Source organism: Aulostomus chinensis, chromosome 9 (genome assembly GCF_037954235.1).
Source record: "Aulostomus chinensis isolate RoL2024-O1b breed Wild chromosome 9, RoL_Achi_v1.0, whole genome shotgun sequence".
Classification (NCBI taxonomy): domain Eukaryota; kingdom Metazoa; phylum Chordata; class Actinopteri; order Syngnathiformes; family Aulostomidae; genus Aulostomus; species Aulostomus chinensis.
Genome location: NC_141328.1, coordinates 16,238,751 through 16,254,167, shown reverse-complemented (window position 1 = coordinate 16,254,167; position 15,417 = coordinate 16,238,751). Strand labels below are relative to the sequence as shown.

Below are 15,417 nucleotides of genomic sequence, written 5' to 3'. Positions count from 1 at the left end.
TATACTTTCAATGTGCATTGTTTCTTAAGACTAAAAATAACCCAACACGTCTTACCCAAAATATTTGGAATGAATATTATCGAAATTAAAGTGAGCTAATCTATGTGTTGTTAGAGATGATTACCAAACATCTTACTTTGAAGCAAATGTTAACGATATCCGGTTCCGCTCCCGGTATGCCCGTTGAAGACATACCATGTGCTCTTCCTGTCGGGTTTTTTTTTCTTAACACGTCTCAACTATCTTTCCCGAAATTATTAGTCCAGAATTGAAATCATACCGTAAAAATTACACAGTGGACACTTTTTGAATATCACGAAAGAGAGGTGTACTTACCATAACCGCCAAAAGTGGTTTATTCTACACTTCCCTGCTTAGACAACTTCACACAAAGTGCACACACGGGCCAATGAATAACTGATTTATTTCGTAAATTGTCAACAGATTGAAACAATAGTCTCTGCACACAAAAAAAATCTATAATTACAGACGATATTCACAAAAACTGTGAAGGAATCTCAATATGCTTACATTCAGATAGATAAAATAGCTAGATGCTACAGTGACAGATAGCGGACAGGAGGGGGACACACGTTCGGTTCAGGGCTCATGTCACTCAGAGATAAGCAGTGATGCAATCAAAAGTGTACACAGGCACAGAACACAAAGAATGGCTACTTTTTTTTTTTTCATTGAGTAAACCCATCTCTAAAACATCTCATGTTTTCAGGTCATGTAGACTAGCAACATTTATGACCAAAACACAATATTTTAATATACTTTATTATTTAAAGCTCACTTGGTTATTCACACTCCTGTTTTCTCCTTTTTGAGAAAAATACACCTCTGAATTGTTTTTTTGTTTTTTTTTAACAGATAGGCTCAATTATTAATTCACACTTAACTCCACAGTGTTCAGCACTTGACTCCCTTAGACGCCACTGCATCCAGGGCTGGGTATCATTCAGTTATTTTTGATACTGCTACTGATATAGTGCCACAGCAATGACGGACCCAGAAGTTATTATTTTCATGGCTTCCCTAAACCAAAAGCCAAGGTTATTTTGCAACGGATTCATTCAAAATTGAAAAATCCCATTGACTTTGAGACAAGGGAACAGAACATTCAACAAAGCTAACCTGCTTTCAAGTTTAAGAACTCATTTCTGCTCAACTTTGTGACTTAACTTTGATACTCTCCTGAATGATCCTCTTTTTGCTACCAATTTTATAAAATCCAGTTTTGGAACTGAACAGATTGCAATGTAATTTAAAAAAAAAAAATCCAGGTCTTTGGCATTTTTCTACTCAGAATCTCACAACATATAAAATGTACCTATTCATTTTTGCAACTTCACATTGTAGTTAAAAGAATATTGATAAATTCTTGCATTCAAACACAGAGCAAGTCTTGGCAACAATGTTCTGGTAGACACTGCAACTGTCTGTATAATGCCTGATAAGATGGAGCCACACTTAGATCTCTCAACCACACTTTCTACACTGCTGCAGCCACTGAATGCTACAGTGCAGTAGCTCTTGCTTTATCTTTATTGGCTCACTGATGCTGAAAAGATTAATTCAGAAAAACATGGATTCAGTTTCAGCTGCTTCCAAAAAAAACAAAACAAAAAACAACCAGATGTGGGTATGCAGCCTAACTACATCTGCAGTTTAAACATGGACAAGAGAGTGACGAATGAGACATGACAGCTAAAATATGTATGATAAATGCAGCCGAGATCATCCTGTGATGAGGCTTATCCCAGTTTTGATCATATCCTCATATGGGGCTTATTCAGGATTTAGGATATGATTTTTCAATGTGCAAACACAAAAAATAGGATACCTCCCAGACCCCACCAGAGCTGGGCAACTAAGGTCCACAGAAACACCATAAAAGTGCCGTATGAGAGACAACAAGGCAGGGGTCAAATGTAAAAGTTGCAAGGGAGAGGAAAAACAATGAGAGGATTGATTGCGGAATAGAAAAGCTACAGCAGATAGAAAGAAATACTATTTTGTTTGAATGGTATACAGTCCTCTGATTGCCACGCATTGTTATTCCATCATGTTCAGTTAAATGATGTAAGATCCACATTGTGTATGCGTGATTGTGTATTTGCATGGCACACGAGTTTGGTGCAACAGCCCAACCTTGTCCCAGCTGTGCCCACAGATAGAGGCTGACACCTTATGAGTTTGCGCATGTGTTTGTGTGTATGGTGATATCACGGTGTGCTGAACTACGCTTGTGTTACTGTATACAGTCCATGACATGGATTTGCAGCGTGTCCATATCTGGAGCCTGGTACTGGCATTTGGGACAACATAAATCTGGCAGCTCCTGAGCTCCAGCTGCACCTTGATCACAGACCTGTGCCGAGCCTTGATTACGGAACAAAGATGGAGGGGGCGCCGTGTTGAACGCTCCACCGGGGAACACACCTAATACAGAGACGTGGAGAGAAAGACTCACTCTTATTACAGTATTAGAAACGATTTAAGCAATATCTTCATATACCTATAATAATGATTAAATATGCCACTTAAAAAAACATGCTTGTTTTTTATTTGAATGCTTATCTAGTTCATGTTCAGTCCTATAAATGTTAATTAACTGTAGTTGTAGCTTTGTGTAGGATTATTATTAAATGTTCTTACAATAAATGTAAGGCTAAATGAATCATACCAATGATAGAAAGGTACCTGGGGACCAGATGGGGGTGGGAACGTTGAATGAAAACGTTTGGGAACCAAGTCCCAAAACCAAATTTTAATTGATTCAAAGCAATAATAAGATGATTAAACTCTCACGACCTGCTGTTAATTTATGAAAGCCGACATGTACAGCATATATGCTGCATCCCAAGAACTCATTGTCACAGTGGGGCAAGTATAAATTATACAAAGGAGCCAGGAGAGCTGCCTGCAGCTGTGTGGAACATTTTCCTGCTTACTGACAGACCTCAAGCTGTAAAACGACCTCAGGGACACAAAATAACCGTTCGTAATACAAGACAAGCAACTTTGCCTTCTGTATTCTGCTTTTTTCCCCTGTTGGATTGAATTGATACCGAACATAAATTTCAAACACTGCTGTGTAATCTAACCCTCATAAGCAAGTCTAACATGCACATATATGAGTGGTAGTCACTGCAGTGAGAAAAGAAATATTTGCCAACAATTAAATGTCACGTTCCATTATTCACATCGCCTAGTGAAGGTCTGGTGCCACTTTAATGAATTAGTAACTCCATCGCACTGCTTTATTCATGCTAACAACAACCTAGCAAAGATTAAAATGGGGAATGAACGCAACGTTGAATCATCCTCAATTTTTTTTCCATCCATCCATCCATTTTTTCCCTTATTCCTGTTAAGGGGTGCGGGGGGGCTGGAGCCTATCCCAGTGGCTACAGGCGAGAGGCGGTGTTGTATGCTAACTCCCAACTCAAAATCATGACACAATACATCAACCAACACCAAAAAGGCATTGTTTGGTAGGTTGGTTGAACTTGACAGGTAGGACAGCGCAGCGATTGTATACTTTGTTAGAAGCTAAGAGATAATCCCTGATACAAAAAAAGGGTAAATGTCGATTATTTTCCTAAATTACTCTTTTGTGAAGAACAAATTTGTAGTCAGATCACCTGCAGTAGGGATAATATCCTTACGAATTAACTAACATAACGACGAGGCATTGCTTTGTACAGCAGTGAAATCAGCTCTGCAAATGAGCAAGGACTCAAACTCCTGGCCAGATGTTAATGTCCACTGTGGATTAAAAATGGCAATTCTATAGTTTCCTCAACTAAAAGAAGCTTGCTTTTATGCTCATTAGCCGCTCATTCTGAATGAGGATGATAGAATGACATCTGTTGCAAAGCATCACCTAGAAAACTTTATGTTGTACAAATGTGTTTTACAGTGGCAGAAACATCTGGTGGACTGGAAGATAAAAGAGCGAGCAGTGCTAATTCTTCTTTGAGGATATTTGTGACCTAATCTTTATGTTCATGTTAATCTAAACGCACTCTTTCAATTAATTAAAATGATTTTTTTTTTGTATTAATAACATGTGTTTTCCTTGTGTGTTGTACCTTGAGGTGGAGGAATGTGTTGGGCCCGTGCTGGAAAGTCATCCAGGTGCCTCAGCTTCATTTGCTCCATACGTGCACTGAAACAGAAGTGAGCACAGACAGCTTTAATCACCAGTTGTCCAGAAAGATTGATGACTCCTGAATCAGTATCAGAGGGTAAAACTCCAGATGTGATGTGCCAGGCACCTGGCTTTAGACGGCGTCCGCATAAATCAGCTCAAAATGCTGATGCAGCATGTAATAACATTGAACATGAGAAAAAGAAATGTACAGTAAGAGACTAGAACACACACACACACACACACACACACACACACACACACACACACACACACACACACACACACACACACACACACACACACGCTTTCTTCTTCAATCTGACATTCACATTGCAGACAGGCATGTTTTATGCATGTTTTGTCCTTTTGACCAGTAATATGTCTTTGAAATTATTAGTGCACTGAGAACAGGTTACCGGGATGTGGCTTCTTGTTTGAGTCTGTCAATCTCTGCCAGGGCCTGAGTCAGCTGATCCTGCAGCTCCTCCTTCTTCTGGTTCAGCTTTTCTCTTGCTTCTCGCTCTGCAAGGAAATCTGCCTTGTAGATCTCAGCCTGAAAGCACAGAGGGGAAAAAGACAAATATGTTACCTGATTCCCCCACAGCTGTTTAGTTTTCATTTTGTGTACCACATGTTAAAATGCAGATGGTGAGTATATTAATATGGAGGAGACACACCAGGTTATCCGGCTAAAAGTTGAACCTGTTATGAACATTGAGCAACAACAATAAAGAATCAGGGACAGAGCAGTGCTGGCCTTTCATATATATGCAAGTGGGGTGTAGAAAAATCTGTCGAAGAGTTGACAGACTTGCATTTAAAGTGATACTTCAACCAAAAAGTGTTTCTTCCCTTCAAGTACTCACAAATAGGAATCTTGAGCTCACAGACAAGTTTTTTTCCCCTCCTGCATCACTTCTTTGAATTCAAAATTCAGCCAGAGCCAGCCAAGAATATTTAGCTTGAAGCTAATGTGCAAACGACTAACAACAGCAAAAGCGTCAAAAAATGTCCGTGTAGAAACTCTGCATCGCCTGGTAAAATCCAGGTCTTCTTTATCCAGGTGTATGCTCAGTAATCCACCAACACTTTGATTTGCATGTGTGTTTAAACTGTCAGAAGATAGAGCAAGGGAATGCAGCTCATTCAAGCTAGAAACGCTACTGCAGAAAATGAAACCCTCTGAAGGTACTCCAGTGTTTACTGATCACATAAACCTTCATTTGCAGCAACCACATCTCAATGGAAATTAATTAATGCATGGTCATTATAAAACAGGATAAGGGAACTGCCAGCAGGACAAAGATAGATATGCTAACAAGGTTTCATCAAACAGAGAAATAATAGTCAGCGTCCGTCACAACCTGGCACATTCTGTTCACTTCCTATTGAGGTTGGGGCTCATCCATTACTTTTATAATACTGATTAAAGTCTCTATGTGTGAATGTGTCCCAGCAGGTACCAGCCAGATTTTACCTGTGCGGTGAGGACAGGAACAGTTTCTAGGGATCCTTTCTGCTGCTCCACCTCCTCCTTCAGTTTATCGATCAGATCCTGCTTAAGGGCCAGCGCCCTCTCTGCCTCCTCCAGCCGGCTACACAGGTCTCCTCCCTGGAACGTCCACAACACACACACTGAATTGGAAAAGCAGCATAGCCAGAGTGGTGAGAATGAAAAGATGTATCGATGTGGTTTTACCTCATTCTTCAGTTTCGAATCATAGTCTCTAAAAAGACACGTGTAGGCATGCTGCAGCTGGGTCAGCTTTTTCCTGGGAAAGAATAGAAATAATGATGACCAAGCTAGTCATTTGAATCTTAAGCAAAGCATTAAATCTTTTTTTCCCCTGTATTATTATAGAGTTTACTCAAAAGGTATCATATGATTTGCATGTTGCAATAAAAACAAAACAAAAACTGAAGTATGTGATCTGTAACGAATGCATGTGCCATGGCAGGTTTCACCATGTTTTGTAAAGCACACTGACGTCATCATCAGAAAATGTTTATCTTAAGTCACCCTTTAGACACAAAGATAATGAATGCTCTGGCATTTTGGTTGTATTTTAGAGAAATTTAAACTGGATCATGAGGCCCCACAATATGATATGACCCCGATACTTGTGTTACACATCAATTTATGCTGGTTATTTTGGTCCGTAGAAAACAAAGCACAAGAGATTTTTTTCCCCACGAGTGTGAAAGAATCAGTCATGTTACCTCTAATGATGAATACATTCTTAAAAATGTCATTCTAGTTCAGACAATTAATAACCAGTTGGCCAAATGTATTGGTGTGTTGTCTTACTTTTCCTCTGTAACAACATGTCTCTCTGTCTTCAGGGCTTGCTCCAGGCTCTGGGTCTGTAGCAGCAGCTTGTCCATGGCCACATTATGCTGCTTCCTCTGCTGCTCCAGGTCTCGTTCTGCCACCTGCAGGGCCTTCATCTTACTACACAGTCTGTGTAGTTGGAAACAAAGCATCACACATCAGCTCACGCGGGAACACTCACTGGCACACGCTGGTCTCACGAGTAATCGTCAGGAATCGTGAAAACGTACTTCTCCTCTAACATTTTGCGTTCACGTTCACTCTTTTCCAGGCAGCTCTGCCTCTCGTTCAGTTCTGCCAACAGGGAAGTGGCTTGAGCTTTCAGGGCTTCACAGTCTTTGTCCTTCTGTTTTAACAGAGCTTCAGTTCTGTCCCGCTGAGCTGAACTCTTCTGCAGGCAGTCAAGCTTCTCCTCCAGCTCCCGATACCTACCAAAACAACAGGTTCTTCACCAACACAGTACATCTGCACAAGTTTGTTTAGTATGGTCTGGTTGAATACTCAAATCTGATAGGCTGCTGGGTGTCCATTAATTCCTAATATATGGACACCTAATAATTAGCTCCAGTCAGACAAATCTCATCGAGATAATTAGCTCTCTACTTCAGGCTGCGTGATGATGTGTTCATATTGATTTGGGGACAATGACATATATTCTAAGCTGGATAATCTAGTTGTTAAGTGGTCCTTTTATGTTTGCCGTTTCTCAGCCCAACCGACGATAATTTTACTCTGAATCCCAGCATCACATTAGCTATCTAGCACATAGCAAAGCAGACTACATTCATCTCTTACTGTCAGATCTCATGCAGAAGCTAGGTTCTCATGCAATTGAAATTTTTTTTTTGAACATGAACAAAAATGAACATTTTAACAAACATTAAGGATGGTAATGAAATTTGCAGGTATTCATAAAAACCCTCAGGATTTATCATGAATTTTCTGATAATGGGCACCTCGCCAATCATTAATCCTTAACAAATCTGAACTCTACCAAACACTCTATGTATTATTACAATATGTAGGGAAAAGAACAGGTTTTTTTTATATCCAAATTAAAATTTGAAAGTGTATAATTCTTTAATGTCATTTATTATATATATTTTTTCTTAATACCTTGTGGCAGGTGGAAGTTTGTGACTTCAGCCAGCAAATACTCAGCAGTAGCTAATGAACATTGTGTCCTTGTAGTAGACCTATTTGTATAATCTACTTAGGTACCGTAGCACTATCACACTGTAAAAAATAATCCATTAAATATGGAGTCCAGCATTTAAATTTGCATTCAAGAAAAGATACAGAATCATTAAAAAGTAACTGTAGCTGTAGACAGTGCACCGTTGGTCTGTTTCATAAGCTAGCAGGTGGTTCTGCAGCTTTCATGAGAACATTTTGATGATCAGTGTTAGCGAGGAGAGTTGTTGGAATTTAACAGTTAAACTATTATACAGCTCAGTATATTATTAAGGTTATAACATTCAAAACTCAGAATTTAAGACTTTGGCGTGAAGTTGCTTGCTCTATCAGCCTGTAATGCTAAAACTGTTAACTTAAACGGGTATAGTAGCTAGCAACACTGGCATTAGCTTTCACCATTTTAAATTTTACAGTTCTTTAATATCGAGTAAAGGTCTCTCCTTCATTTAATAGAATGCAATTTGAATTGAAAGGGCAATCGTTATGTGGGCAGTAGAATTACAATTTACTTTCCTCAAATCATCCTCTCCAAATAAAGAATTCCAATCCAATCCATATAATTTCTTAGCTGAAATCCTTCAGTTGTGTCCATAGAATAATAAACTGAAGATGCAGCCCATAATTCGATAATGAGTTGTGGCCGCAAGATATAACTGGTAGCTCCAATTATATTTTTTTCAAAATTTTATATATATATATATATATATATATATATATATATATATATATATATAAATATATATAAATATAAATATAAATATATATATATATATATATATATATATATATATATATATTTATAAATTTTCTCTCTCTCTCTATAGCCATTCTGGGCCTCCATACCTCACAAATACAGAACAAATGCAAAAAAACATAAAAGACAAACAAAAATAAAAAGCAAAGTTCAATCTCAGAGCGACTCAGGCAGGTAGAGGCAGAAACAGTTCCACAGTGAACAGGAGATAGGAGAAAGCAGACATGCAAACACACACACAAAAACACAAAGAGAGAGAGAGAGAGAGAGAGAGAGAGAGAGAGAGAGAGAGAGAGAGAGAGAGAACACCACACAGAGCTGTGGGCTCACCTGCCCTGTGTGGCCTGAAGCTGCTCTGTGAGTTTAGCCAGGCTAGAGCTTGAGAGGGGAAACAGAAAGAAAGGCAGGAAGAGAAGAAAGACTTCTCAAAAATAGGCTTTCAGTAAAAGAAATTCAGAAAGAAAAGGCTTGCTTGATTTATATCCCATAGATGAGAAATGCTTTCAAATATCTGTACAGTTACTATGAATTGAATAGCATTCTCTATCAAAGCAGCTAATGACACACCCATAAATCATCTCAATGCCGTTAGTTTCAAACAATGCATTCAGTGTTTTATTTTGGAGAACCAAATAGGTCATACCAGTCAGAAGAATGCTGCGCCTCGGAGCGATGTTGAGCGGCCTCCTCTGTAACACTGCTGGCCTGTCACGAACATTCACAAAAACATGGTGGGTCACAGAAGGGCAGCGAGTTCTAATGTCTATTCATATTCAAACCTGTGTTTTTTTGGTCAACATTTGGAGTTAGATCTCTTATCTATAAATGGCCCAAAAAATAAACTGTAATCATCCGTTTCCATCCATCCATTTTCTTCCACTTATTCCTGTTAGAGGTCGCGGGGGGGGGGGGGAATCCATCTATCTATCTATCTATCTATAAATATATAATATATAGGCACAAAGTGAGATGGACTGCCGAAATGGAGGATCAAATTTTTGATTTGTGGCAGCAACACAACGGTTTATAAAATGTATCCTGTTCAACACACTACAATCAATCTTTCCTAAGAAATGTGAATGGAGACTGGTTGTTGTGGACTGAATCTGTTGGTGTGTGGTATAGGGCAATACCATACTGGATGTCTGACACTATTTTTAGTTAAAAAAAAATGTATAAGTGCAAATGATACAGTGGATTTTTGTACTGAACTGAAAATAGAGCTGAATTTGGTAAAAGGCTAATTTCTTAAAACAAATAACTTGCTTTATTAAAAAGTATCTAACATTGTCATAAATGACCGTTTAGATAAAGAACAAAACGAAGTAGTAAATTAAACAAGGTGGAGGCACCTGACCACTCTCTGCCAGACACAATGTGTTACATTTTAAAATTACCAAAGGCATTGTTTTCCACCTTTTAAGTGCAGTGAAATATCCGCACATATTGGAAAAAATATATTCCTGTACCATAAATAAACCTCCGATAGGCTAACAACAGCTGATATATCGGTTGACCAATAATCAGTTGGGTCCTGGTTTGGTGTGCTATGTTGGTCATCTTAATGCACACCACACACTATAAGAGCTAAACTGTGAATTCTGTCATTGGTTGTAGTCAACTGCCGAGTCTGTTATACTTTCTAAACTGGTTAGTATTTCAATAATCTTTTAAGTGTCCCAGGCTTTAGGATCATGCTGAGAAAAGCACCTTTTCTGGATCGCTGTGATTTCTCTGCTTATAATTTCTGACTGATAAACATCAAGGGGTATTGCTGGCTATGCGGCTCACTCTCTTATTTAACGGCGAAGTTAAGGTTGATCACTCAGTCTCCCGCTCGCTCTCTCTCTCTATGCTCATACGCTAGTCATCATCCGAAACAAGACAGTATTCCATATGTTGACAGACACCATCAAAAGAAACAGTTAAACATGTTTCATGTCTGCGTGATTTGGGCAACAGACTCAGAGTGTTTAGGTTTTGAAACAAACTTCCATTGTTACAGGGCAATAATAGGATTATTTTGGCCATGGTTCATGATGGACTGAAACAGTGAAAAAGACATGGGGCCCAATTTCAAGGATGGTGCTCGGTCAAGCACACAAGTCACTGCTAGTTTCAACATGGCGCAAATTACATTTTCACGCCAAGCACCTTTGCCCTTTGACTAGCAATTGAACTTGTGCTCCACCTGTGCTGACAGCTGAAGTATGCTAATGAGGCGTGGTCAGGTGCAACCATGGCGTATTGCTGTTTTGGGACACCGGAAGACCTTTGTGTCATAGACCAAGAAGAGGCTGGTCTTTGGTCAGTGGTGTTATGTGTGAAGTGCTATTTATAGGGCGCATTAATTAGATGAGAAGCTGTGGGGTATTACATTGCGGTTCTTCTGAAGCCTGAACGCATGGAAACATTTGCCCCCACCTCCTCCCAGGTCTAAATTAGGTGGATTCTTGCTGCTCCCTCACAGCACAGTGGCATTGTGGTTAACACTGCTACCTCAGAGCAAGAAGGTCCTGAGTTTGATTTTCGGGCATCCCCAGGCTTTTCGATGAGGAGTTTACATGTTCTCCCCTTGTCTGTGTAGGTTTAACTCTGGGTGCTCCAGTTTCCCCCACTATCAAAAACATGTTGCATAGGTTAATCACCCCTGTCAAAATGAAGCTAAATGCATGATGCACGCTGGTGCCATAGATCACTTAGATAGTGCCCACAGTGTATGCTGGAGGGGCATTTGGACCTAAACCACCTCTACCAGTGTAAAAGATATACGTAAAATGTTTTAGTCCGTGGTTGTCAACAGGTTGGTATCAAATAACAAGAACTGTGCTATATGTGCTCCCTGGTGTCTGTCCAGCACATCTGTGCAGTTATGATAGTTTAGCTGGGGAACTCTGGAGTCTAAAGCTGACTTTACGCTGTATATCCGCATGGATCGCTGTTACCTGTGCCTGCACCAGTTTGGCCTTCAGCTGGTCGATGCAGCGGCGCATTTGTACTTTTTCTTTCTCTCCCTCCTCGCGGTCTCTCTCCAGCTCTTCGTTCTTCCTCCTCAGCTCCCTCATCCCTTCCTCCAGCTTCTCTTTGTGGCTCTTTGTGCGCAAAAGAAGTGAAAGAACATGGGATAAATGGAAGCAAGGACAGGTGAGAACAGGAATAGATAGAGACAGACCTCATGATCACCCTGGGCTGGAGGACAGAGAGCAAGCAGAAAGCTAAAGTGCACCAACAGTTTACAGAAAGACTGCAACAGACAAGGATCCATTGGTGGGTATTAACAGTGCTAACAGCTGTGTGTTAATGCAGTGCTCCATTCAAAGTCAGAGACCTTTCTGACATCCAAACTCTTCTAGATCCAGTGCTCCTGTTTGGGATTCCAGAGAAAAAACATGGCTGACCTAAAGACTTACATTGCTTTTTTTTTATTCCTTAATCACTTTCATATGCAGAGTAGCTTTAGAGAATTTGTAATTGCAACTTTAATTTGTCATGTCATTCCATATTTTTCCTCTCCTGTGCCTGAATGCAAAGACAGACAAGGTGCAGGGTGAAAGTTAAATTGGAGGCAGGAGGAGGAACACAAAGTAGGTGTCAGGGATCTGATTGGTCAAACAGGCTCACCTGGCCATTTTGCCAACTCATAGCCCCCCCACATACCTCTGACATAGAGGTAGGTTGAGTGGGGAAGGCGTTACCCAAGGAGCTATGCTCACTGACATCATCCTAGACACAGATATACCTGTTAGGCAGAAGATAAACAAGCACATGGAACACAACAGTAAACGCTACACACACATCTTACCAGGCTACGGGGGGGAGTAGTCTGTGTGTGTTGATCCATCTCCTCAACTCTCTTCCTCTCCCGCTGGTCCAGAGTCTGAAAAGACATCACATAGGTAGGATATATGGCTGCCGCATTTCTATAATAATAGCAATAATAATAATAATAATAATAATTCTATAATATTGTTTGTTGTATTTTTTTGTTTTATGTTGGCCTAAAGCTAAGGAAATGTTTCCATTTTATGAGCTACATTTTTCCATTATGCACGATTCTATTGCTGTAATGTTATTTTTATGATGAAATAAACTACAAGGTCAATAGCCGTACATGACTTAATGCTAAATGACAAGCACAGATAACATTTGAGTGGAACTCCTCTCATTTGGCAATAAAATCTTCCAGGATACTCTGACGGGCACCATAGAAGACAAATATTGATAATCATCTATGTATTTCATGATGCTGCTCAAATCAGCTGCTGTAGTTTCCAAATAATGATAAGGGAGATGGCGTACGCCCTCTATAGGACAAACTATGCAACAATACTCCTAATATTGTTGAAGGTTCCATATTCTAACAGTCTTTGTTTACAAACTCATTTATGGACACTTAGCTCATATTGGCTGATGATCAGTCAGGCTGTGCCTGTAACCGCCATGTTCATATGTACAGTATATGATGGAGATGAAGCAGATGTGTGAATTTAAACTAACGAACCTGTGCTTCCAGCGGTCCGTTTCTCGCTGGGTGACTTTTTGGGTCTTCAGTCTGGCTGGAGCTACAGCAGTGGTTAGACAAGGAGCCTGGTCCGTTCACCAGGCCCTGTAAAGAGTGGTTCTCCTGGGCCAGCCTCTCCACTAAGGCCCTGGCTTCCTGGAAACGACAGCTGAGAAATTCCCTTTCCTCCCTCTTCCGTCGCTGCCATCCCTCCATCTCTTCACAGCGCTGACGCAGGGCTAGGTTGCTACGTCGCAAAGCCTCTGGAGGAACAAGAGATGTTGGTGATAGAGTCAACCGAGGAAAATCAAAAATCAATTGTGCCATTTTTCAAATTCTTTCTTTAAGTTTTTGATTCAACCCATGAAAGGTCTCTTTGAGTTCCTTAAAAAGCGTTACAAATAAAATGAATTATTGTTATTAGTTTAGAGTATTGAAACATGCATTTGTTTTTGTACTACAGTACTGATTTTCTCTCAACAACTGCTATTCCTAATGATTTTGTGATCTTGACCAATTATGAACTTCTGTTTGGATGGATAACTACAACTACTGTTGTTGAGCTTGTTGCCTCTTGGTGTTGGTTGGTTAAAAATAAGGGTTGTTTACAAACTTTCAAACAGACACAGATCACATCAACATCCAATAAACTTCCTGTGTCTTAGAATGAGAGTGCAGGCTGCTATATTTATTGTTGTTACATGATATGATATTCCAATGGATGCCAGTCACTGTTGGTGTGTTATGTATGAGCTCGTTGCCCCTCGTTTGAATTTACCCTGCATGCTGCACAGCATGGGATCTTTTATCATTAATGCATATAAATATGAAATACACTCTTAAATCAACATTACACAAAATTAGTGCAGAACAAGAAAACAGACAATCTTTACCTACACATTCCTAATAAATTGATAATAAATAGATAATGATTATGTCATTGAAAACAATGAGTAAGTTTGTCTTAAATATCCATCCATTTTCTACCGCTTATCCCGTTAAGGGTAGAGGGGGCTGGAGCCTATCCCAGGTGCCTTTGGGTGAGAGGCGGGGTTCACCCTGAACTGTCCGCCAGTCCATCGCATGGCCAACACATAGAGACAAACAACCATTCACACCCACATTCATACCTAAGGTCAATTTAGAGTATCAATCAGCCTCGTCCCCAATTGATGTCTTTGGACTGTGGGAGGAAGCCAAAGTCACAGAAAGACCCCGTGCTCTAGCCGAACCTGGAAGCTTCTTGCTGTGAGGCCACAGTGCTGACCACTGCACCACCATGCTGCCCCTTGTCTTAAATGTCTATGTGTAGTTAAAATTAAGATTAAATAACATAGTCATAATCCTATAATCAGCACACAAGTGCTGTTTAATTGCATTCAGTGAAATTAGTGGAGTACATGGTACCTCTGAGCTGCTGGTTGTCCCCCAGCAACCTGGTCACCACCTCATTGGCAGCCGGTTCTGGTGGGACCCTGAGGGCCCCTCCACTCTCGTCTCCTGTCATATCCCACTGCATTGGGCCATCAGGTTGGGGCTGCACCATCCCTGGTAACACACACAAACACACTTCGGTTAACAGTTTTAAGTAACACCACCCACGTCCATCCTCGCATGCTAACACGCGCAACGGCGGTCTGAAAGCACTTTCAGTTTCAGTGTGGTCCCCCATCAAAAGCCCGGTCCAGTGTGTGTCTGGACACACAGATTGGAGTTTTATGGTCGCCTTGAGTGTGCGTGTGTGTGTGTGTCTGTGTAATGTAGTGTAGTGTAGTGTAACAGCCTAGATACAGATATCCGTGAATGGAAAGAAAACATTACGTCATTCCCGATACGACGAGATCGCGAGCGAGACATATTTTTCTTTATAAAGTTGTTTTTGGCAAAAGCAGGAGGAAAACAAGCAGTTATCAATTTCAACAATTAATTAAAACAAAAACATAGACAACAAACGCGCGCGCGCGCACACACGCAAACATACAAACTATCCTTGGACAACTACTCGCAGAAAAGAGTTACTGTCGATAATATACCTTAAGAAAGCTCATCTTACCGTCTTTTCTTTGTCAGCGTTGTTCGGAATAACAGTCGGCCAAGCTGTCACTTGCCTCCAACCTGAGAGCAGATCTAACGTACTTAGCTAGCAGGCTAATGCATGTTTGCTAGCCACTTCGCTTGATATGAAAACCACACACGAGTAGGATGACATAGAACCCGTCTAAGTCAAAGAGTTGGATATCGTCCGAAGGGCATGTCACCCTATTCTGTAAAAGAATCTTAATAATACATTTTGAGCAACTATTTGGGTAAAGATTGTCTATCAAACCCGAAGCGAGTGTTGTTAGCTCAGAAAATATTAAACATATTTCACCCCAAGCGCTGTCTGCCAGGCTACACTTCCTCTGAGGCTGCGCCCACTTTGTGCAGTGATGTAAATCTTTGCTTAGATTGTACCTACAGTAGAAATA

General features: G+C 40.3%; 1 protein-coding gene across 4 annotated transcripts; it reads right to left on the bottom strand.

Moving 5' to 3' along the window:
• Positions 1–410: 410 nt before the first annotated feature.
• On the bottom strand, positions 411–15,332 carry ikbkg (inhibitor of nuclear factor kappa B kinase regulatory subunit gamma). Of its 4 annotated transcripts, XM_086213973.1 has the most exons (15): positions 15,003–15,331; positions 14,357–14,497; positions 12,950–13,212; positions 12,251–12,325; positions 12,070–12,171; positions 11,394–11,540; positions 9,092–9,153; positions 8,779–8,826; positions 6,728–6,925; positions 6,474–6,626; positions 5,865–5,937; positions 5,643–5,777; positions 4,582–4,718; positions 4,104–4,180; positions 411–2,448 (listed from the first exon to the last, which is right to left on the bottom strand). In XM_086213973.1, exons 2-15 carry the CDS (start codon positions 14,493–14,495, stop codon positions 2,258–2,260), a joined length of 1,800 nt encoding a protein of 599 aa, XP_086070099.1. In that variant the 5' UTR covers positions 14,496–14,497; positions 15,003–15,331; the 3' UTR covers positions 411–2,257. The 4 variants fall into 4 exon arrangements, with proteins under 4 accessions (XP_086070099.1, XP_086070098.1, XP_086070101.1 ...); XM_086213972.1 differs by having other exon boundaries at positions 5,643–5,937; positions 15,003–15,332; XM_086213975.1 differs by lacking the exon at positions 8,779–8,826.
• Positions 15,333–15,417: the final 85 nt, after the last annotated feature.